Below are 24200 nucleotides of genomic sequence, written 5' to 3'. Positions count from 1 at the left end.
CAGTTATCATTTACGATAAGATAGTTTGAAATTTTGCTACATATTTTAACAAAAATCATGAAAGTTGATACACGATTTGCAGTCGCAGGCCACATAAACTCCTGTGGTGGGCCGGATCTGGCCCCCTGGCCTTGAGTTTGACACCTGTGTACTAATATAAAAAGGTGTGCTATCTTCACACTACAATTGAGTGAAAATAAATACCTCTCATAGAATTTTTTTAAACGTTGTCTATTCTAAAATTTCAGTCAAAAGCTTCACTTGAAGACGTTTTTTTTTTCATGCACTCCAGCAACTAAAAAGAGAAATTCAGTGCTTTGCATGAACATTGTATCCAATAGGACAGGTAATATGTACCCTATTTTGACAATGTGATGCTAAATCCTCTCTCATTTAATAGTGTTTTGAGAATTTTTTTTGGGAACAATTACGAATTTTCAGGGCCGCTGCAATTTTGAGAGTCACATGATGTACGTGGGCATATGTGATGTGTACTGTGCCGTTCCAAACGCTCAATTTTATGGGACACCATTATGCCCAGCCCTGATTTCTCGGATTTAGCCTCATCTGATGAAGAAATAGTAGTATCGGTTGGAAGCTTGGCTCGTGGCCTGCTGCCGCCCGCTTCGTTAGCCCCGGACGCTGAAGCTAGGCTAAAGGCCTCCGCTGCCACTGAAACTCGGCTAAAGGCCTCCCCGGACGTTGAAGCTTGACTCGCGGCCCGCCGCCGGAGCTCATGGCCCGCCTTCGGTGGCTCACTCATCAGACTCCGCGTCTTAGCAGCCCGAAGAACCATCCGCGGCTCCCGACCCGGAGCTCCCTTGGGCCTTTGCTTACGCACTTATGTCACGCGTAGGCCTCCGAGTAGTCATACCCCACATCATTCCACCCGAAGAACCATCCGAATATTCAACATTAATTACAGCCACAGGTTCAAATCTGTTTGGAAGTATTCCTCTGTCTTCCCGATCAACCGATACTACTATTTCTTCATCGGATGAGGATAAATCTGAAAAATCAGCGGTGGTCATAATGGTGTCCCATGTAATCCAGCATTTGGAACGGCACGGTACACATACGCCCACATAGATCATGTGACTCTCAAAAGGCCAGCGCACCTGAAAATTCATAATTGTCGATAAAAATCTTCTCAAAACACTATTAAATGAGAGAGGATTTAACATCACATTGTCAAAATAGGGTACATATTACATGACCTACTGGATACACTGTTTATCCAAAGCACTGAATTTTCTTTTGAGTTGCTGGAGTGCATGAAAAAAAAATGTCTTCAAGTGAAGCTTTTGACTAGACAACGTTTAAAACATTTCTTTGAGAGGTATTTATTTTCACTTCAGTGTTAATGCAAGCACTGGATTTCCCCTTTAATTTTTTTAATGCACATATTTCCAGAGGATCCATAACTGAATGGTGCACGCTCACTGACTCATCACTGTTGAAATTACAGACTCCTCATGTTTTGTAACAATTTGCAACAAGATAATAATGAATAAATGTGAATATTTTCTGAAAGTACTTAAAATCATTTGCATAAAATCAATTGGGAAAATTTTTAACAGTTATTTAAGGATTTCTAAGATAAAACTATGGTGGTCCACTCAATTTGAGATCTAATTGGTGTGAATGTGGCCCACAAACTAAAATCAGTCTGAGACCCGAGGTCGACTTCAAGTAATTTACATTCCTTCCTTCCTAGTTACCTACCTCCCAACCTAATCTATTGAATTTATGTAATCTGCTGGATTTACTGTACATAATCTTTCTACAAACCTTAAGTACATACCTAGCAAATATACCAAATATACCTATACCTCCCCGCCAATTTTATCAACTCAAATTTCAAATCTATCTTCTTACCGACCTAGCACATAACTACCTTATCTACTTAATAGCTACCCTACAGAGATTGAATTGAGGAATAGAAATCCATTATGAGTAGTTGATGCCTCGTATGGCAACATAAAGTGGATACTTGAGGTTGTGAAAACATTTGAGATTTTCTCATTTTTAATGTCATACTGCATATGGAAATAACTCTCAGTATGACCATCATTAGTTAGGATGTTTGCATGTTGCTGTTATGACTAAACATCCGGTTGTGAAAAACGCTTCATCTCGTCGGAATCGATGTCGTTCCGATGCAGTTGAGTCCGGGCCGCCATCGCACCCCAGCGGTCAGAAGGCATTCAACCGCCGACATTGGCCACGTGCTGCAGTCTTCTATTAACTATAATCAGACACTATCTTCAGCCTAAACGGCGTTTTCACGTTTGAATAGCGAGCAATACGTGTTCCTTGTATTAGCTCGCAGCTCTTCTCAATTATGTTCCCTCGTCGGCCGCTTGTCGGACGCTAATGAAGATGAAACGCCTTCATTTTGCAACCTAATTAGTTCATATTTAAGCAAGGTGCGGCGCACCATTCTGTTTTTTTTTTTTTTTAAATGCCCAGTATCTTACATTTTACATCTTACTGGAATTTCAAGGTGATTAGTTGCTTTAATACAAGTGTGTTTATTCCTTTGTATCATGTCTCTTGCACCAAAACACGAAATAGAGTTTTGGAAAGTTTGACATACCAACACATTTTAATAAGCACCTTAATAGTTACAAAATAAAACTTTTATTGATATGAATAAATCAACTTTATTCTTCAAAAGTACCTCCTTGATTACTTGATTGCACCTTGTTTTATTGTAATAGTGGACTATTTTCTTTAAAAAAAATACTTTCCCAAAAAAATATTTTTTCTGTTAAAGGTTAAAGCTCAGACTTGCCTTCTAAATTCCCATTCGTTATTTGTGAGAGATCCAATGGTCTATTTTTAAATAAAAAAAATAGTTAATCCAATAAGAAATAGTCATTATTTTTTTATTCTTTTTATATCAATGGTAATCTTATGAGAAAAAAACTTTTAAAATAAAAAAAGTCTTCTTTAAACATGAGTAGTATTTTTTCTTTCAGAAGCAAATATTGGTATAAGAATAAAGTTATATTTCAAAGAAAAGGAGTCAAAATAATTAAAAAGTACAACATGATCATGATTAAAAAATATTTGTTCTATTTTGACCAAAAAAATGCTAGTTTTCAAGGAAAGAATGATGTCAATATTATGAGTAATTTTCTCAGAATGAAGTCCTGGGTTGGAAGGAGGAGTAGTACAATTCATTAACATGTCGAAGGCACTGCCGGAATCAATGTGCCAGCCAGCGTTGCAATGTGCCCTTTATCATGTTAATATGATTCCAATTGATGAAAGACTTTTTCACGCCCGACTTTCCGTATCGACGCCGGTCGGAACGCCATCGCTCTCGCTGACCGTCCGCTTGCCGATGCCGCTCTTGATGCTCTCCACCCCTCACCCGCCTTGTCTGATGTGGCCTTTTTATTCGACAAGCGGACGACATGAAAAGATGTCATGTTGATGCACGGTGATTTTGGCTTGGCACCATATTTATTTACACCATATTTGCAATATATGACAGTTGTATGTATATTTTTTTTATAATGGCAGCAAAAACATGTTCCATTGGATTTATAGTCTCGTTTCTCTCTTGTACCGTTCATTGTCAATTATTTCATAAAAATACTCCATATACGACAAACCTTTGTAAATAAATTTGTGTTTTTGTGTAAATGAAAAAGTCATTTTTTTTTCAAGAAAAATAGGTGTAATAAATTATGGGTCATACAGATTAGGTGAAAATTAGGGCTGCCAATCGATACATTTTCTTATCAGAATAATCGGCCTTTTAAATTTGGATTCATTCATTTTGATTCATTTATCACAGGCGCCAAATATACCACATTTTGCTTTATGATGGTATTTTAAACTTTGATAAAAAGAGACTTTAGTGCTGAAATACCTGTACATGTAAATTACGCGCTTTTTTTTTTCTGGAAAGTCCCATCATGGTGGCTTTTGAACCAAATTATAATCTTGAAAGAAAATTGTAATATTTTTAAGAAATTTTACAATTTTTTAAGAGAAAAGAATTCATATTTAATAAACAAAAATATTATATGTATTAAATATATCAAAATATACTCAACATTAAGAAGTGCAATTTTAAGGAAAACTTTTTTTAAGATTTTTTTTAATTAAAAGCCTTTCTTTACAAAAGAAGGGTTTTGTTTTTTTAATAATTTTTTTTTAAAGGAAGAATGGCGTAATTAGAAATAGGTTAAAATGCTTATTATGTGAAGCACGGTGAAGCAACTGGTTAGACCATTGGCCTCACAGTTCTGCAGTCTGGGGTTGAAATCCCAGTCCTGCCTGTGTGGAGTTTGCATGTTCTCCCCATGCCTGCGTGTCTTTTCTCCGGTCACTCCAGTTTCCTCCCACATCCCAATAATGTGCAACATTAATTGGACACTCTAAATTGCCCCAAGGTCTGTGATTGTGAGTGTGACTCTTGTCTGTCTCCATGTGCCCTGCGATTGGCTAGAAACCAGTTCGGGGTGTACCCTGCCTCCTGCACGTTGACAGCCGGGATAGACTCCCGTGACCCCTGTGCAGATAGGCAGCTCAGAAAATGAATGAATGAATGAATGCTTTTTTTGGTCATTAAATGACCATCAATCATTACACATTTTGATTGTTTTTGATGATAAAATCAACAAAAAAAAAAAAGAACTGAAATGTGTTCACGAAATGACTGCAATATAACAGTGAAGAATTTAAAGGGGGCTGAATACTTTCTGTACCCGCTGTGTGCAGAATGTCACATGACCATCGCGGAACAGAGGTATAACTGACTTCCTGTTCATGCTATGCTAACAAGCAAAGCTAGGACTGATTACAAGGACAGTTATTGCAAGCAGAACCTGTGAAAATGTTGTTTTCTTTATGGATAGTGTCTTCAGACAAATGTTCAATACATGTATATTATTTATTAATACAAACATAAACGAAGCCCAAATACCACCGATTAGCTTTGGCGCCTCTGTGGTAGCCTCTTGTTTAAAAAAACACCATTGTAGACGTGTGAAGTCCTAAATTCTTCCCTTCCCCAGTTATCTGGTTTGCTGAATGCGGAAGTAGGTTGTACATATACCATCATGAATGGCATATTTTTTGTAATTTTGTCACTTTGTGTGGGTGGAGCATAAAGGTAGGTTTTCATACGTCACAAAATAAAAATCTCAACGTCGCGTCTGTGCGTGTAATGAAGTTCCTGTGCTTAAGGGATTCCTAGATGCCCCCTACACGCAAGAAATTCTGTCTTTCCTCCCAGTCCAAGAAGTAGAAAGCCTAGTAATTTTTTGCTTTTAAGACTCGTACCGCAGCTGCTGCGAGCATTCTGACCGCCAACTGTTAGCAGCACGAGCAATTAAACGCAAGCAGAATGGTCGTCAGAGCAGCAGAGGTTGATGCGCCGACTGATGCGAACTCGTCCAATTGCATGCGGCCTCATAAAACATCTCAATTAGAGCCTCGGAGAGCCAGTGGCCAATCGGCGCCGAGCCCGCAGGTCCCCGCTGAGCTCCACGAGCGAGGCAACCGATCTCTGTTGCTGCCAGAGACTTTGTTTCAAATCGCTGCAATTAGTCATCTGGCGAGCTCGCTTCAATTCCAGCGTGTTTTTTGAAATTAAAAAAAAAAAGACGTCCTGCACCCTCTCGTAGGGGTTTGCACTAACTCGGTGAAACATGGTTGCGAAACTCTGGCAGTGAAACTGCAACATTTGGTGTGCATCATTAAAGCAGGGTACAGTGTTCCCCAGCTATATCGGTTTATATACGGTATATCACGATTGCTATATCATTAAATACACCACAGGATAATGACTCAGGATAACCATTTTCAAAGCATAATGTCCCATATTGCCAGCCGTTTGTGAGCATTTTGACTGATCTTTCAAGACCCACAAAATGTTGCATTCTGTGACAATATATGCAACTAACCTACCAAAAGTAAGAAAAGATACTCTATTTTCACTTGTGGAAAGTGTTTCTATGGTTTTTTCCATTCTTCAGCAATCAGTCGTAGAACATGATTTGGTTTTTTGTATTGTAAATATTTTCCAGGTTTAATAACATGGTTGTCGGCACCACCTGTTTTCCGAGAAGATTAGGAAGGAAAAATGACTCCAAATAGATTCTGCCTTTTAGGATATTTTTTCAGGATCATCCGATAATTGATCATTGCTGACTTTGATTGGAAGAAAGTAAAAATATGAAAAATAGCCCCGATCATTGGTCTGTGTGAAAACAGATGCATGACTGTGCATCTGTTGTTTCTCACGTATGCGCTATAATAATAATAATAGTACAGTAATCCTGAATTTTTCACAGTTAATTGGGCCCGGAACCACGTGCGCAAAGTAAAAAAATAGACAAAGTAGGGAGGGAATCTATGTTTATGTGGGTACCAGGATATTTAAAATGTGTAAACAGTATTTGTACTTTGCATATTTGAGACAAAAAGAGGTATTTAGGCAAATCATTTATTATAAAAACTTATACATATAATATATACAGTATTATACATTTCTAATATAAATATCAAATAGAAAACACTTACTTAGCTAAACTACGAGCTAAACAATAACAATTAAACAAATTACATTTTTATTGCAGTACAGCATTCCTCACTTGGAAAATCTTTTGCTGGAGGGACTGGTGGTGTGCATAACTGAGTTTTTTTTTACCTTTGAGATGAGGAGTCATTTTATGTGTGTGTGTGTATATGTGGGTACCAAAATGTTTAAAATATGTCTATAGTACGTATTTAGACTTTGAATTTTGAGACAAACATTTTCAACTGTACAAGTATCTAGTTAAATCTTTATTTATTAAACCCTTGTGCTGCACATTAACATTTTTAGCTCATGAGGTAAATCCACACATGCTCTCATTGGTTGATGTTGTGACAAGGACCAATCACGCACCTTGTATCAGTGCATCTTCCCGTAATATGCCAATATGGCTGTATTTTTCCAAGGGTTTTTTTTGGAGTGGTCGGGGGGTGAAAAACAAAACTGGAAGAACTGAGGCCGCAATAAGTGAAATGCGAAGTAGTGAGGGAACCCTATATTCCTTAAAACTTTTTTTTATTTTATACCATATACTTCTCTGTATTTATTATGATACAGCGTTTATTCACGTGCACACATGTATATTTAATTGCCACTAGTGGACTGTTTAATCTCACATTTACAAGTGAGCATCGGGCGTGTGCGCAACAACCAGTTAAGATTTAATGCGCTGCCGGGCCATGAATGTGAAAACTTCCCAAGTTGCAATAAATAAATAAAGAGCAAAAGTGTGAATTAGAAGTGGCGCCAATGTTTTGCATCAAGACGTGCCGCTGGATGCTAAACGGCGGGTGCCAAAAACAACCGACATTTCATCGGATTCATTTTAATGAACCTTTTGGACTAGCTATCGCCGTGGAAAGCAGAACAGATTTTTGTTTGGATTCTTCTCATAAAACGTCAATTCACAGCTGATGGAGCCAGGAACAAATGAGCACTACTTTTATACAAAAAAAGTTGAATTCTTATTAGATAAAATATAATGTTCACGTAAACATACACTATTGTGGTGCTTTAATTTTGATTTAATTCCATTCTGTGCCCCCAATAGTGATGTTAATAAAAATAATATAGACTGCGCTTTATTAAACATGACAAAGAATAAAAGTAAATACAATTTTTGTAAATGAAAAAATATTAAATGAGTAATTATAATTAAATTGATTATAAATAGTATGATTAAAATTGTTAGCTATAGTATTTTTAAAATAACACTTGAACATTTACCTCTTCTTGCAAAGATTTGGTCCATCTACCATCTTAAAAAAATCAAATGTGAACAATTCCCTAATTTCATTTTGTGCAGTCAACAGCTGAAGAAGCAGTGATGATGCTATTAACAGATGATGTCAATGCTCAGGAGTGGTGTGTTGGGCGGTTGAGAAAAGTTCATGGGGGTTGTCATTTGGCGGCGTTCCCGGGGCGAGCATTTGCAATTACGCCCGCTGTCCGTCACTGTCACTCGATCAATCGTACCGATTGGGCGTCACACAGGATGAACCTGTATACTGTGTGGGTTTCTAATCCTCCCAGGCTGAATGCATTTTCTGATGAAAATATACAAAGTTCCATAGTAATCTAAGATTCAAATGCAAAATTAAACGTATGTGGGGAAAATGGTGTTTATTGCTTGCAAGAAAAAATAGTATCCTACTGCTAGCTAGCGTCTGGGATAGGGGGGCCAATTATTGCGATGTACTCAGACCCAAAGGGCTAATCCCAATTCTACCCTTTAGCCCTTCCCCTTTCATCTCAGCCCATGGTTTTGCACGAGGCTAAGAATGGAGGGGTATCCCAATTCCTAGAGGAAGAGTTAAATCGAAGGGGTTTATAGCCCTTGAAACGAAGTGAGGTCCGAGAGCTCACTTGAAAGGGAAAGGGAATGGGAAACTGCCCTCCCTGACAAGACGAAAAGCTTGCTTATAACACGACGGGACGGACAAGGATGTACATAAAAGTAAGTGAGCATAGTTATTGATAGTCATAAAAATGAGAGACAAGTTTTTATCTATATACATAAATGGTGTTTTGAATAACAAGCTCACAGAGCGCTCGTCACAGTGAGAGATGACGGCAATATAAACAGGAAACACACTTCACTACAATGTAGTGCATTCTATGAATGATTATACGGATAACATTAAGACAGCTAAGTCACATTCAGGAGCTACATAGCTAATGTAGCATTGCAGTAGTGTCGCTTCCGAGTATCCTGCGACGTTCACTTTCTGTTACGGCCTATGATTACTCATGTAATGCTGTATTTCATTGTCGTGAAGCTGTTAGCTTTGATTCGCTGTGAATATGCTCGTCTGACATGGGCTTTACTAAACACACTTGATGTCACCTCACTAAATAACCAGACACATTTCCTCCACAGAGAAATGACTCGACAAGCGCCTTCTACAACAGCACACAACACTCTGTAACAACAAGCCCAGGGCCAAAAACGGAAACAAAATCGAATTCTAGAGTTCCTTGTAAAGGAATCTGAACAAAAAAAAAAAACTTGAGAGTGAACTTTCCATCAAAAATGTCGACGGTATATTTAATTTATGTTGGCTCTAAACATTACATGTGTTTGATACATTTCCAGTTTATGCATATTGTACGTTATTGTACATTTATAGAAAAAAAATCTATAATACCTCAATTTAAATAATCACATGATCACCACACCAAATGCTGTGTAAATAAGTGAGTAGCTATATATAAGTATTTCACACATCACCATTTTTCTCAAATATGTTCCCAGAGGTGGTTTTGACAGAAAATTTCACCAGATGTGGGATCAACCCAAATAATCCAACGATACAAAAAAAGTAGAACAAATAAACGTAGAAATTAAGTTGTATGTAATAATGTAAAATGACAGGGAAAAAGTATTTAACACATGAAGAAAGGGAGGTGCAAAAACAGCATAGAAAGCCAAGAAAACTGAAAAATCTATCAATAATCAAACGGCAATCCAGCCCGTTGTCAGTGCAAATGAGTATCAGATAATTCAGTCCTAATTGATGGTCCACAAAAAGGTTTCATTGTCAAGGTTTGAGTCAAGACACATGAAGATATTTAATTGTGTACTTTGTGTACAACACTGCCAAATGTGAGATTTTGAATGGATTTGTTTTTGTTGCTTTGACAGTGACAATTAAGTTTTTTTTTGTCTTCTATTCTGTTTGAGATGAGGTTAGTGTGTTTTGTGCTTGTTGTTTTTGCTATTATTTATTCCAGAGAAGATAAAGATGAAATATAAAAATGTATGCATGGCAGGATGTGGTTGGAAAAATTTATTAGAAAGAATTTCAAAACAACAGTGACCTATTGAAACTATGTGAATTGCCAGACAACGACAAGCTATTTATAATATTAACATTCATTTAACACAAGATGGCATCTCGGAAATTTAAAAAGCTGTACGTTTGCCTACGATACAGCCAGCAGGGGACCATTGTTGGATGTCCCGATAAATCCATATCTTACCCCTTCACTTTGGTCCTCCAAACACAGAGCTAAGGGTAAGGGGTACAATGAAGTGGAAGTGGTATAGGGTATAATTGAGATTGGCTCTTAATATAGCGCCAATATTTTAAATGTGATGTGAGTGGCTCTTCAGTCTCCTGCTTATACAACCATTGGAAGATCTCACATGTACAGTGGCCAATAAGGGCAAATAATCTAGCTGCCAACAGCTATGTGCTGCAGAGCAGGAATACATAATGCAAGATGAAAATCACACAAGCACGTAGAACAACTGCAAAAGAAATATACTGCAAGATTTAAAAAAGGCTGCAATTTCAGAAAACAACAGCAGAAGAAAAATGTTGCAAGATAAAAAATGTTGGAATTGGGGAAAAAAAAACACACCGCAAAATGCTCAAACACACTGAAATACGCACAAATGCCAAACCAACTGCAAGACAGAAATACTGCAGTCACACTACACGAAAGGAAGTCTGCCAGGCCACTACGGAGTGTGGCATCTGGGACTAGACAGGATTTTTAATTGACATTATGACTTTGATGAAGATATTTTGGGGTTTTTGAAAAGTCCAGCTAAAAGTTAAGTTAGAAATCTGTGCTTCATTGTTTTGTTTTTCGCATCAACATTTTAAAATGTAATCCATAATGCATCCATATGAAATTATGGGTCGAATCGACTTGGACCAGTGAAAAACATAATTGTGTGTGTCCATTCTTAAACACACACACCTGTACACGCGTTGTGAGTTTTTTGGACAACCGAGCGCCTCGTCGTCGTTTAATCAGCGGTGCGTTTTAATAGCGTGTCAGTGAAAGGGTGAAATATGGCAGCGGGGTACCTGGTGCAAACATTACGATAAATCTCGTGCACTCACCACTCGCCGCTGTCATAAATCAGCACTTCAGGAGGATAGGGGACCCAAAATGACAGCTATTAAAATAATGAATGGGATGATTAATTTCGCACATTAAAGATTAAAAGGTACAAGGGGTATCGGATATTTGAGGCCCTGTAAATGTTTGGGAAAAGAGGCACATTCGCGGCTGTTTCACCAATGCACTCCACCACTGCCATTCAGCGACTTACTTCATTTGTGCCGATGGGGTTTTGAGGAGTCTTAGGGAACACTCAGAGCTCTGCGGGGCCTCCTCAAGGCTCTATGAAACCGCCCGCGCATGTGGAAACGATAACGGGCGGCATAATATGCACAATAAAATTCTCAAAAAGCCCACTTAATGAACTGATCCAAAATGATTTGACGTTGAAATAAAGCATTAATTGGCAAAATGAATGTCATGTTCATCATCATCAATAATTATCACATTAATCATCAGAAATAAAGGGCTAATTGGTGTTATTAACAAATCAATAAGAAGAATTGAAACATCAATAAGCGGAACTAGCTCATTAATAAGTGCAGGTGAAGCATTAAGAAGATGAATTAGAACATTAATAACTTCATCTGATGGATTACTAAGCATAATTACATCATAAACTGTATTAAAGCAATAAAAATTTCAATTAAATCATTAATAAGCACAAAGTATAAAGGAAAAATAAACCATTATTAAGATAAATTAAAGATCTAAGAAGGTAACCAAAACATTAATAAGCAGAACTACAAACTTTTACAAGTTGAAATGAAGTAATAAGCAGAATGAAAACATTAATAAGCATAATTACATTATAAATTGATTTAATGAATTAAAAGCAAATTGCAGATCATCAGCATTAATAACCTGAATTAAAGCAGCACCAATAAGCGCAATTTCCCCATTAAAAATCTGTATTTACTCAATTGGAAACAGCATTAAAGCATGTGAAAAACAATTATAGAGTTATAAATTAAGCAGAATCAAAAACATTACAAGCTGAAGTCACGCAACAGCAAGCACAAAACACTAATAAAATGAATCAATGAAAAATAAAGTAGAAATATGAATGAACAATTATCTTATTTGAAGCAAAAATTACCTGAATTATAGCATCATTACTTAAAATACCTCGACATTACGCAAACCTTTTCAGATTTTTTCCTCATTTGTTGGCCTCGGCTAAGGGCTGCAATTTAACACATGATATTTCTTATTTTTGTTTGTTACCTGCACAAGGCCAAATGTTGCCAGCAAATATGGACCAGGGTGTCTGCTGATCTTTGAATAGTTTTTATTTGTCTTGCCTTAAAACGGGGCCCTAACTATTCTTAAAAGTGACACCTTAAATCTAGTGTTCAAAGGTCTTCAAATGCCCCACACACACAAAATAAACATAATTCATTTCTAGTCCAATCATATATATATATATATATATATATATATACATATATGTGTGTGTGTGTGTCAGAAGAATTCAAGGTGGTTGTGGGACTGCATCAGGGATCCCCTCTGAGCCCCTTCCTGTTTCCGGTAGTAATGTATAGGCTGACAGATGAGGTTAGACTGGAATCCCCTTGGACCATAATGTTCGCAGATGATATTGTGATCTGCAGTGAAAGCAGGGAGCATGCAGAGGAACAATTAGAAAGGTGGAGGTACGCACTGGAAAGGAGAGGAATGAAGATTAGCCAAAGTAAAACAGAATATATGTGCGTGAATGAGAAAAGTAGAGGGGGAAGAGTGAGGCTACAGGGAGAAGAGATAGCGAGGGTGGACGACTTCAAATACTTGGGGTCAACAATACAGAGCAATGGAGAGTGTGGTCAGGAAGTGAAGAAACGGGTCCAAGCAGGTTGGAACAGCTGGCGAAAGGTGTCTGGTGTGTTATGTGACAGAAGAGTGTCTGCTAGGATGAAGGGCAAAGTTTACAAAACAGTGGTGAGGCTGGCCATGATGTACGGATTAGAGACGGTGGCACTGAAGAAACAACTGGAAGCTGAACTGGAGGTGGCAGAAATGAAGATGTTGAGGTTCTCGCTCGGAGTGACCAGGTTGGATAGGATTAGAAATGAGCTCATTCGAGGGACAGCCAAAGCTGGATGTTTTGGAGACAAGATTCGAGAGAGCAGACTTCGATGGTTTGGACATGTTCAGAGGCGAGAGAGTGAGTATATTGGTAGAAGGATGCTGAGGATGGATCTCCCAGGCAAAAGAGCGAGAGGAAGACCAAAGAGAAGGTTTATGGATGTGGTGAGGGAAGACATGAGGGCAGTTGGGGTTAGAGAGGAAGATGCATGAGATAGGCTAAGATGCCAAAAGATGACACACTGTGGTGACCCCTAATGGGACAAGTCGAAAGGAAAAGATTAAGATATTCTATGGCTTTATTAAAGAGAAGGACTTAAATATGATGGAATGCCTTTCAAAAGGGCCCTACTATGTTGGAAATTTGTGTGTGGCTTCGGAATGAACATTAATTAATTTCATCTGTTGTTGGATTGGACCAATTTTGCATTTTTTTAAATCAATTGGTTTTTGTAGCATAGTGAAAATAAATACTGTATATCTTGTAAATTTGCCACACCAGAGAAGAATGTTGCTAAAGACCTTGCCAAAGGTGAAAGATGAAAAAAAATCAATCCATTCTCTTCACTTTTAAAGGCTGAATGCGCTTTGACCACACCCTGCTCAAATGTCAACTGTCACTTATATATTTGCACAACTTCAAGAAATGGATGCTTCTTCATCAATCATCTTTTTTTATGCTTACACATAACTGAGTCCAGCAAACAAATCTACTTTTTCCATTGGCTGGAATAAACTGTCCCAGCAGGTTGTTGTTGTTGTCCAGTCCGCCAACAAGGCGCCAGCCTGAAGCCCCGTTCCACGTGTTTGCTGTCAGCCAAGACTTTATTGTATTTTTTTCCCCCTTACTTCTCTTCTCTGCATGAAGTGCACTCACTCACGGCCAACAACATGGCACTCTAAAACAGCCATACTAACCCAAAGCCTTTGTCCACACGGCAGTGTGTTAGGTCCTGCTTTAAAAAAAAAATGATTTTTTGCAATCCTCCCTCTGCCACCTTTGTGTGTGACGTGCACGCATGCACCACAAAAATATCAGGAAAGCTGAAATGGTAAAAAACAGTTAACAGAACCTGTATTCATATTTTGAAAAACTTTTTCCAGTGTTTGGAGTGTTATATGGTCCCTATGGTGCCTCAGTAAACATGAAATATGAATTAGAATTGTCTCAACGTTTCTGACGTCCAGATGTTTTTTTGTTTTTTGTTTTTTGCGAAGAGGCCGGTAATCAGGTAATTTGAAATTCTCAAGCTTATCTACGCCACTAGAGATGATCTCCACCTTCCCCTTTCCGCTTCTGATTCCGCGCTGTTAACATCACAAATGTATGCTCTCACAAATAGGTCTTCTACACAAAGGTAACTACAGTATTCAGACAAAAGCAAGCGGTCTTAGCCAAATGTAGACAAAGTGGACACAAAACTGGGTCAAACAAGAAACTGTCAGAAGGGGTTTTTATGGACATTGAAATGACAAAACCAAGATGTGTTTTGAAATGAAAGTGACACTTTTATCCTAAATCCATGTTAGTCACTCTCTGGAGGTCTTCAATAACTAAAATATGGGACCGTTAAAGTAATGGCACCTTGAGTCCAGCACAGTTCTCAGACTGCTCATTTTCAGCAAGTCAAAACAAATGTACTTTACAGGTTCATTATTGTTAAAAGGGATGTGAAATAAATTTCTTTGGAATTAAAATTGAATGCATCAGGCCATTCCAAAAGAAAAAAAATTGAATCTGTTTACATTCTGGAACATTTTGACAGTTTATCGTTAAATACAGAACAATTAAGCATCAAAGACATAATGTAAGTTTTGAAGAAATGTTGGTGAAAGTTCTGGAACTGATACACCACAATGCATTGGAATCTATGAACACCATTTTTGTGAGGAGGACATTGATAAGGTTTTGGAGGCATGTCGATGACATTTCTTGTTATCTGATCTTGCCCACAAGTTAAACCTAGTTACGAGGACATTTTTAACACGTTTTGAAAGGATTTGAATTACATTTGGTGTTTGTGTTTGAAGGTCATCCATTTGTCCTTGGGTCATTCAGAAGCAGCAGATCAAAGTCTAGTTAATCATGGAGTTCAAAATCCCGTCTGTGCAGAACTCTAAATGGGACCGCGCCCGCTAGTGACTGCCGCCTCCATCTTGCTTTTTATTCCGCATCCACTAACAATTACGTGGAATCACATATAGAGAAGTGAAACCATGTGTACTTCAACTTACCCCCTCAGAATCAATCCTGACATTTTCATTCCCATCGCATGGAAGCCAGTGGGGCATTCCGGAGTTCGTTAGTGGCCACAAAATGAATGCGTTGCCGACGGGTTTCATTGGACGCTGACTTCACATCGGTCGTTCCCAGGCGGTTTTGATGGTATTTAAGCGCGGTGAGCTCCTTTTTTTGGGACACATGGTCAGAGCATCTGCTCACACCCGCCGCTCCTGACTTCTTCTTGCATTCTGATGTTGACGCAGTCTTTTAAGTGGTCCAGTCAATATGCTAGCGGTAATATATTATTTAGCGCCCACGGCTCGGTGTATGCACACGTGTTTGCTAATCATGTTGAGGCAGATGTCTGCCCCCCCCCTTTTACATAGCTTCTCCTCCTGCAAAATTCATCCTGGTCCTCTTTTATTTATCCCTCATGCCTACTTGACAATTAGTCAATCCCCAATCAACCAGAGGCAGAGAAATTGCTTTCCATTACTTTTGATAAATGACAAACTGCTTTGGTGGTACACGCAGGACCTTTTTTTGTGGCATATAGTTTTGGCGAGATGAAATCGATGCTCGCTCGCTTGCTCTTTTAGTCGTGGTTCATCTGCCGGACTTCTGGGCCGGAGCCAGGCTGCGGACCGCTGATATCCCGAGTCAGCAGAAAAAAACAAACACACCACCAGCAGAGTGCACATGAATGCACGTGAACATTAACGTGTGCTACAACTAGCAACATAGAATCTTTAACAGACCCACATCTGATTTTACTTGATTTTTCCCTCTAATTCCAATTTCATAATATCCTCATCGAATCTTCACTTGAGAACAAAAATCACATGAAGCCTAATGAGGAAAGCAGAACAAAACAAAGCAACAAAATTGTGAGTAGACTTTGGTTGGTGAACCATTTAAATTCTTGAGTTTTGGCCAATGATTATTTTAAAATTGCCACTGAATTTTGATCGATCAGGACGCTAAAATTTTTATTGTATTTTGGTTGCTGTTGACTCTTAATGTTTAAGCAGATTTTGATTGGTCGGAAATAACTTATTTTGTGTGGATTTTGATTGGTGATCAAAGTTGTGAGTGAATTTTGATTGGTGACGATTCCAAAACTATGAGTGGAGTTTGATTATGACCGTATTTTGATCAGTGATGGATCTAAAATTGTGCCGGATTTTAGATTTTCTTTAATCCGACCAACTCTAAGTGAATTCTGATTTTAAGTAAATTTAACTCTTAATTTTGAGTAGTAATTTCTTTAAAATAGCTTCCTTAACTTTAATTTTTCAATTTTTTTGAAAGGCTGCCATTTGTGTCTATAATTCTGATAGTACTGTAACAACCAATGCATTTACAATGCAAGATAACATGGGTACTGAGCCACATGCCGCTAATGCTCAATAAGCTAGTACGCTAACATGTTTTTGAAAAGTGAACTTGACTAAAGCAGTCTCCTTCCTCTTCTCAGGTTTCTTCATTCCATTTGAAGCATCAGCAGATAGTCCCGTGAAACAGCCTTAGCCCGACCATCTTTCCCCGTACATGGAGACCCCCAGCTGGGCAGGTAGGGATCCAAAACTGAATATTAGCACACTAAGCTACATTTGAACTCTTCAACATGATGGAAATAGTGGGGAATAATCTAAAATTCTCAACGCATTTGGGTAAGCAATTCATGGATTTTGCTCTGTGAAAATCCAAAACTATGAGTGGACTTTGTTCCATAGATCATAGTTGAAATTGATGAATCCAAAATTGTTACAAATCCCAATTTTTATGTTGCTGTGGCATTTTTTTTTTTTTTTTTTTTTTGCCGCATACGTAGACAAAACGGCATTGCCCGTTCTCAGAAGTGGGAGGCGCTCGCTCTCTCCTCTCATTACGGCTGCGCTTCGCCGTCCTCCACTTGCACCCATATTGTCGCTAATGTGCGGTGTGCCCTCATACACTCCCCTCAGCTGGCAACACTACCTTGCTGCTGCCAGGCCTCTACGGAGCCATGGACCAGGTGGCGCCGAGGTTGAAGGGGCCCACTGCCATTTCCTCGCTTTCTCTGATGGAGCGGGTCAGAACAGCGATTTTAAATGAGTCTAATTATCTGTTATTGCCGCCGTCACCACCGCGGCTCCCTAATGGCAGACAACCAGCACCACATATAGATGGTGGGCCACTTTTGGTTTGGTAATGAAGCTCGAATTCTGATTGTACTTCGGTCAATGATGAATTTGAAATCGTGAGCGTCTTATGGCTGGGGAAAAATGTGTGATTGTATATTGATTTAGGCAGAATCAAAATTTGTTTGTAAATTTTATTTCATGATTCATTTCAAACGGAGTGGATTTTGGCTGTCATGAATCTTAAATTTTGATGTGATTGGACTTTGGCTGGTGATTAATTGAAAATTGTGAATGGGTTTTGATCAGGACTGAATTTTAAATTGTGACCGTTGTATTGCTGGTGATTTAAAAAAAATTGAAAAAATTTGATTTTGGTTTGTGAAGAATCTCAAATTCCCAAAGGACTTTATCATTTATCAGTTTAAAATTGTGACTGAATTTTGCTCTGCGATTAATCTAAACTTGTGAGTGGATTGTGATCTGTAATGAATTTTAAATGGGATTTGGGCACTTGTGAATCCAAAATTGCTAGTGGATTTCTAATGTTTTCTAACAAACTTCAAGAGGGGATAAATCTTAAATTGTGAGTAGATTTTGTGTGGTGATAAACATAAACAATCTGACTCGGACTGTCCAAGTAAAACTTGGAAGGGGTTATTCCACAAGCGCCACAGGTGCTGCTAATTTGAACAGTCAATTAGCTCCAAAATGGCCGATGCAAGGCCCAGTTGCAACAACCTGTCTGCTTCTGTGCTTGTGAAATGAGTTTGCGTAGTAACCAATGGGAAAATTAGATCACTCAGCTATTAAATGCTAATTACGGTATGCTGAGTTCCTCCCACTCGCGTTTACATCCTTACATCAAGTAAGAGGGTTCACTTTCATTCTAAGGTGTTAGGAGAATTACCCCATGTTTCTTTCCTGACAATTATTGGGTCTTTCAACACCTGCACTTTTCCTGATGAAAAGGTTGAGCACCCACAATTTTCCGGGTTTTATTAGACAAAGTGCACTATGGTACACCTTTAATATCAAAGCCTGGACATTTCCAAGTGAAAGGCTTGAACGCTCACACTTGTCCTGGATGAAAGTTCAAAACCCATATTTACATTTGTGAAACATTTTGAAACCTACGTCTTACCTGCTGTAATTGCACAAATAAAAAGAAAAGCTGTGTCCTACACTTTTCAACACCAATGAGTTCATCACCCACACTTTTCCCAATGAAAGGTTTTAACTTCAACACCCACATTTATGTGACCGTTATTGCACAGTTAGACTTTTTTTTTTCAGCAACTTGCAGACAGTTAAATTAGACATTAAAAACCATGTAAACACACGATTCATATCACACTAATACTTATTTTTCGTGAACATGAAGCGTTAATGTTGCTATTACAGTAGCGGTTCAATATTGCATAGCGCAGTGCATGATGGGAACTATGTACAGTCACAATGCTGCTGTTTTCAAACATAGGTCAGTATTTGTTGCCGCCACTATTTTGTGTTATCACAGATAATTGTCAAATAAAATATTTGCATATTGTTATTTAAATAACAGAATAAAATGTTCATTTCACAATCAAAATCTTGATAGAGTGAGTTTGTTCATCTGATATAAATCCTGCTTGAGTGAAATTTCAAGGCAGTTATTTTTTTAACACTAATTAACAATTTTAAAAATACACTAACTTTGTGTAACGTCAATTTAAAAAAAAAAAACAGTAAAACTGTTTAACACCCACACTTGTTTCGATGTTATTGCTTTGAAGAAAGGGAAGCCTTACACAAAAATCATTTCATTTGTACCCTTTTTTTCCCCTGTGAAAGGGTTAAACACCAACACTTTTCCTGGTGAAAGTTCCATGCCCACATGTTTCAAAGATTCAATACCAAAGTTTTACTGATGGTTATTGTACATTGATCAACAATCAGTACAGTACACAGTTCAACATGAAAAGATTCAACACCCAAATGTATTCCAGTGAAACGATTCAACACCCCCATTTTTATTTATTTATTTATTTTTGCATATTTTACACCATGCCTTTAATATCAGCTCCATTATAACCCCATTGCACCTGGGTTTTTCACACCCATACTTTTACCAGTTCAAGGGTTCAACACCCGCATTTTCCCTTTTACTGCTGAACGTTGAGAAACAACCACATTTACAGTATTAGCTGTTTTTGCATCATATGCAACGAATAGTAGATTACATTTAATACGAGCTCCTGCCACAATCTAGTCACACCTGTTAAAACACACACACACACATTTTTCTCACTGAAATGCACTATACCTTCAAAAGTCCTCTGTTTGAAAGTCTATAAAATGTATGGTAATATTTTGAAGTAAAATTCACACTCATCAACCCTGAATGTCAAGACATCATGAATAACCATTTCATCAAGTTAAAATCAATCGAAACATTTTGCATATTTTCTTTTTGATTTTATGCGCTCATTATAAGTTGTCACGTTATTTCTTTGTGACCCCTCACAAAAATATGACCAGTGTTTATTGATTCTCCCGACAGTATTTTCGTATTTTTCTTGCATTTTTATGACAAAGTTTTCTTTAAATATTCAAGAGAATGAAGATTTAATGTCAAAGTTTCCCCCCTCCCCCTTATTTTTATTTTAAATGCAAAACAAAAATGGAAGATGTACTGTAAGCTGTAACAGCTTGATTGCAATGTTTTGAAAATTCTGTCCCCAGTACTAGTTTTAATGCAACATAAAAATTTGGGTTAAAATAAAAAAATAAAAGGAAAGATGAAGTCTGCAATTTCAGTTTGAACTTGCAGTCTTAAGATCAATTCAGCCATTTCAAGGGTTCCTTAAAAGATAAAGGAGAGTTTGTCTGAGTGCTTCTAAATATGAAGCGCACAAACCGGGAAGATGGATGACACTTAACTGTGAAATATTTGAATATTAGTCTTTTTTGTGTGTGTATTGAGCATTGTGGAAAAGTGTAATAGAACTGCCATAAAACATTCAACTGTAATCCAGCTCATTTTGGGGAGAAAATTCACGCCTCAAAGCAAGTTTCACTTTGCAAGATGAAATTTGGTCGATATAAGTTTCATGAGGGGGAACAGTGGGTGACTGGTTAAAGCGTCTGCCTCACAGTTCTGAGGACCAGACTTCAAATCCCAGCCCCCCCTGTGTGGAGTTTGCATGTTCTCCCCATACTGTGTGAGCTTTCTTTGGACACTACAGTTTCCCTAAATCCCTAAAACGTGCATTATTTGAAGACTCTAAATTGCCCGCAGATGTGATTGTGAGCATGATTGGTTGTTTCTATGTGCTCTGCGATTGGCTGGCGTTCACGGTGTAACCCGTCTTATGCCCGAAGATAGCTGGGATTGGCTCCGGCACTCCTGCAACCTTTGTGAGGATAAGCAGCTCAGGTAACGGATGGATGGATATCTTTCATAAGTAGACCTACAAAAAAGACTCTCGAAGCCTTTCAGTCAGAAGTGACTGTTTTAGTCCAAATTGTGATTATCGAGATCCTTCAAGATTTTGTATGATTGCTCTCAGATTTGAAACATACAGCACAGTTTATTTTATTTTATTTTCATTTTTTTGGGGGGGGGGATTGTGAAGATTTCGACATTGCATTTGAAGAGTTTCCATAAAACATGAAACTATAATAATTCAATATAATATAATAATTCAGCTCATTGTTTTGTTTTGAAAATCCAGTCACCTCAGCCAGTTTAATTTACCAATTTGAAAGCTTGACTATAATGAAAACCCTCCACAAAAAGTCTCAAAAAGCCCTGCCCAAAAAGACACAGAAAGTCGGAAATCTTGGTTTCAAGTGTCCATTTTAACATAATTTGGTTCATTTCCAGGTATACTGTACTTGCAAGAGTTGGACTTGTCCGAGAGATTTAGTCCAATTGCAACAAATTGGATGTATATTTCCTAAACAATGACACAAAACATTCAAAAACTGCAGCCAGTGCACGGCAGTGAAATTTAATGAGGTACATTGCTGCATTCTCTTGTTGTTTTGCTTCACATTGTGTCAACTACTTCTGTGTTCGTAAGCTTCTCAACAGACATAAACATGCACATGTGCCTTTAAGAGCAGGATGCGGCGACGTTTGAAGCGGAGGAGCGAGGCGGACTATCGGTCGCCCGCTCGCTGGCTGGTCGCGCTGGTGGGAAAGTGCTGACGGCAGGGCTTTGCTTCGGAGCATGCCCATTAGAGGGAGCCATAAATCCTGGGCTCTCCGGGCCAGGCTGTGTCAGCAGTCCGCTGAATGAATTGATTTTAAACGCCACCGAGAAGAAAGAGAGAGCTGGCGAGCCGCTATTTAATTGTCTTGGTCTCCTTGCCGGAAGCCTGCTTGCGATGCCGCTGCACTCCAACGTGTCACTGACATGGCGGCCACCCCTTGGCGACCCCTTGCCTTTGATTTAACACCCCAAATATCAAAGACTGTGCAGTCTTTCTTCTCAAATACAGACGTACCTCCGAGGGCAACCACAATCCCTTATGTGACCACTTCAGATATCAAGTAGCCATCAATTTTCTTTTGGCCTTGTCGTGATTTGGGTTGCAAGTGAGATGGAGCCTATTAGTGTTGATGTTTGACGATAAGTGGAGACTAGGCTCCTTCATGGATGCCCCCAAAAATGACTCGTTTCGAGAGAGAACACCCAAAGTAAATACCTGCAGACAATGTAATTTGCGCAGTTTATTATCTTTGGAAATGGGTAAGACGATTCAATGTGCACCATCGCAACTGGGTGTCTCAAAGCTGTAGTTATATGCTGTACATTCCAATGTGAAATGAGCTGATTGAGCCACGTACTGTACTATAAAGACACACAATGAGATGGTCAAGAAAAGAAGGAAAGAAAGAGAGCATGTGGTTGAACAGGAAGGTCTCACAAAGTGGTATTTTCTGTACGCTTATGGAAAGTCCCCAAATAATTCTACTTTACTCTGTGCTAACTAATCCAGGTTGAGAACTCTTCTTTTTTGTCATGCTTTTTAGAGTATTTTCACTTTTAAATATTTCTCATACCATACGTTGTTTTTAATATATTTTCATTTTTTATTGATTTTTAGTCACTTTCATTTCTTCCCGGTTTTAATTTTTTTTCCTTCTGTTTTTCAAATGTTTAATTATTTCTATTCAAATGCTTTTCATCATGTAAAGCACATTGTGTTACCTTGTGGATGAAATGCGCTATACAAATAATATTGCTTTGCGTTGCTAAATTAATGAATATTCAATTACAAAGAGCAATCACAAATTGCAACAAATAGAAATAGAAATAGAAGATGGACTTTGTGCATAAAATTCAAAAGCATTATGGGGTTACCACCGACTTTTCATCCGTAATTTCCTCATCAATGCAGTGAATTTTCAATGACAGTAAAATCTCCCGTTGTCGTCCTTAAAGGATTTCCCTCTATTTTTATGCTGGGTGTTTTTTTTTTTTTTTAACTCTTTTAATCGTGACAGCCAAAATAGTGATCACAATTAAAATTCCATGAATTGAGTAGCTCTACTATACAGCTAGCATTCTCATGCATTTCTACATTTTATTTCCTATGATGCAAATGGCACTGAATCAGTGGAATGGGCCAAATACAAAACAGATTTTTTTTCCCCCAAATTTTTAAACATTCTGTGTTCTACTTGGTAGCATTAAGGTTAATGTAGATACAGAAAACATTAAGGCATTGCGAACACTGTAGATCAACCCTACACTAGGTCTAGGTTATGCACAGTACTGTAGATTTCGTTATATATTATTGCTGCCACCTTCGTCACTCTGAGGCCATTACATTAGAGTTCTTCAACAAAGTAGCGACAATTGAGTTCCGAGGTGGGTGGTGGAGCGTCGAGATGGCGTTTTTTTTTTTCCATAGGGTGGCGTCCTCTCTGGCTCATTACGCCATTTAAAGAGGCGTCACATTCCAATCACCCGTCACGCTTCAAACTGGCTGGGCCAACGGGGATCATACATCACCTTGAATGGCGGCCACACCCCCACACGTTCACTTTTTTTTTTCATCCTTGCTATTAATAATATCAAGCCCTAGCACAACACATTCTTGACAAGATCTAAATTGTTAATTTCAGAATCAAGTTTGCATCAGTGATGCTCTCATGTCACTTTTTTTGAATACGCGGAACGGCTGGAGTCAAGTCCCTTGTGATAAACGGGATTCAACTTGTCCTAGGAACACCTTCGACGGGCCACCGCCGCCCGAGTAATTACTCTTTTTTTGAACCTTTTCGTTCTCCAATCACACTTGATGGATTGAGTGGAAGGAAGCGATCATCTGGCGCTTAGCGAGCTCACTGAGTATACTCCGCCACCCCACCCACGCACCCCAACCCAACCCTTCGCCGTGCACTCCCACCCTTCCACCCTCACTGATTAATGATATCTGCTGTGAGTCACCAAAAGCGGAAATTAAGTATTTCTCTTTAAATGTAACATTTGTCTCCTTTGCCGCTGTTGAGGAAGGCATTTGTCAAAATCCTCAGGCTTTGGGCGCACGGTGGATTTCCTCGGGGAGCGCGGTGAGAATTACTCCCTACTTTGGCATTAATGGCATTCCGTGTTCCCCTTTTATGCCTTGAATCCACTTGCTGCCCTTTCACCCAAGCCGCATACTCAGAATAATGAAGTAGTTGCTTGGAGAATGTGGGGGAATCAAAGCAGGCTTTAAAAGCAAGGGCCAGCTCCGGCCCATTGATTGACACTTTAGTTATCGAACCATTTGGCTATAGCCTGAAGGGTGCTCCTATACCTCATTTGATGTATGTAAGTAATGTCTGGTTTGATAAAATTGCAAGCATATT

General features: G+C 38.5%; 1 protein-coding gene across 5 annotated transcripts in view; it reads left to right on the top strand.

Annotated features, from left to right (window-relative positions):
- The window catches only part of LOC133514209 (RNA binding protein fox-1 homolog 3-like), a 485672-nt gene that overhangs the window by 205529 nt on the left and 255943 nt on the right, over positions 1 to 24200 (top strand). For all 5 annotated transcript variants that reach the window (XM_061845706.1, XM_061845705.1, XM_061845703.1 and 2 more), the window contains exon 4: positions 16705 to 16800. In XM_061845706.1, the coding sequence (XP_061701690.1) occupies positions 16779 to 16800 (22 nt within the window). In that variant the 5' untranslated portion in view covers positions 16705 to 16778. The remainder of the gene's footprint in view (positions 1 to 16704; positions 16801 to 24200) is intronic.

Source organism: Syngnathoides biaculeatus, chromosome 16, assembly GCF_019802595.1.
Source record: "Syngnathoides biaculeatus isolate LvHL_M chromosome 16, ASM1980259v1, whole genome shotgun sequence".
In the NCBI taxonomy this organism is placed as follows: Eukaryota; Metazoa; Chordata; class Actinopteri; order Syngnathiformes; family Syngnathidae; genus Syngnathoides; species Syngnathoides biaculeatus.
Note: the sequence above shows the minus strand (reverse complement) of the source record. Positions and strands in the feature narration are given on the sequence as shown.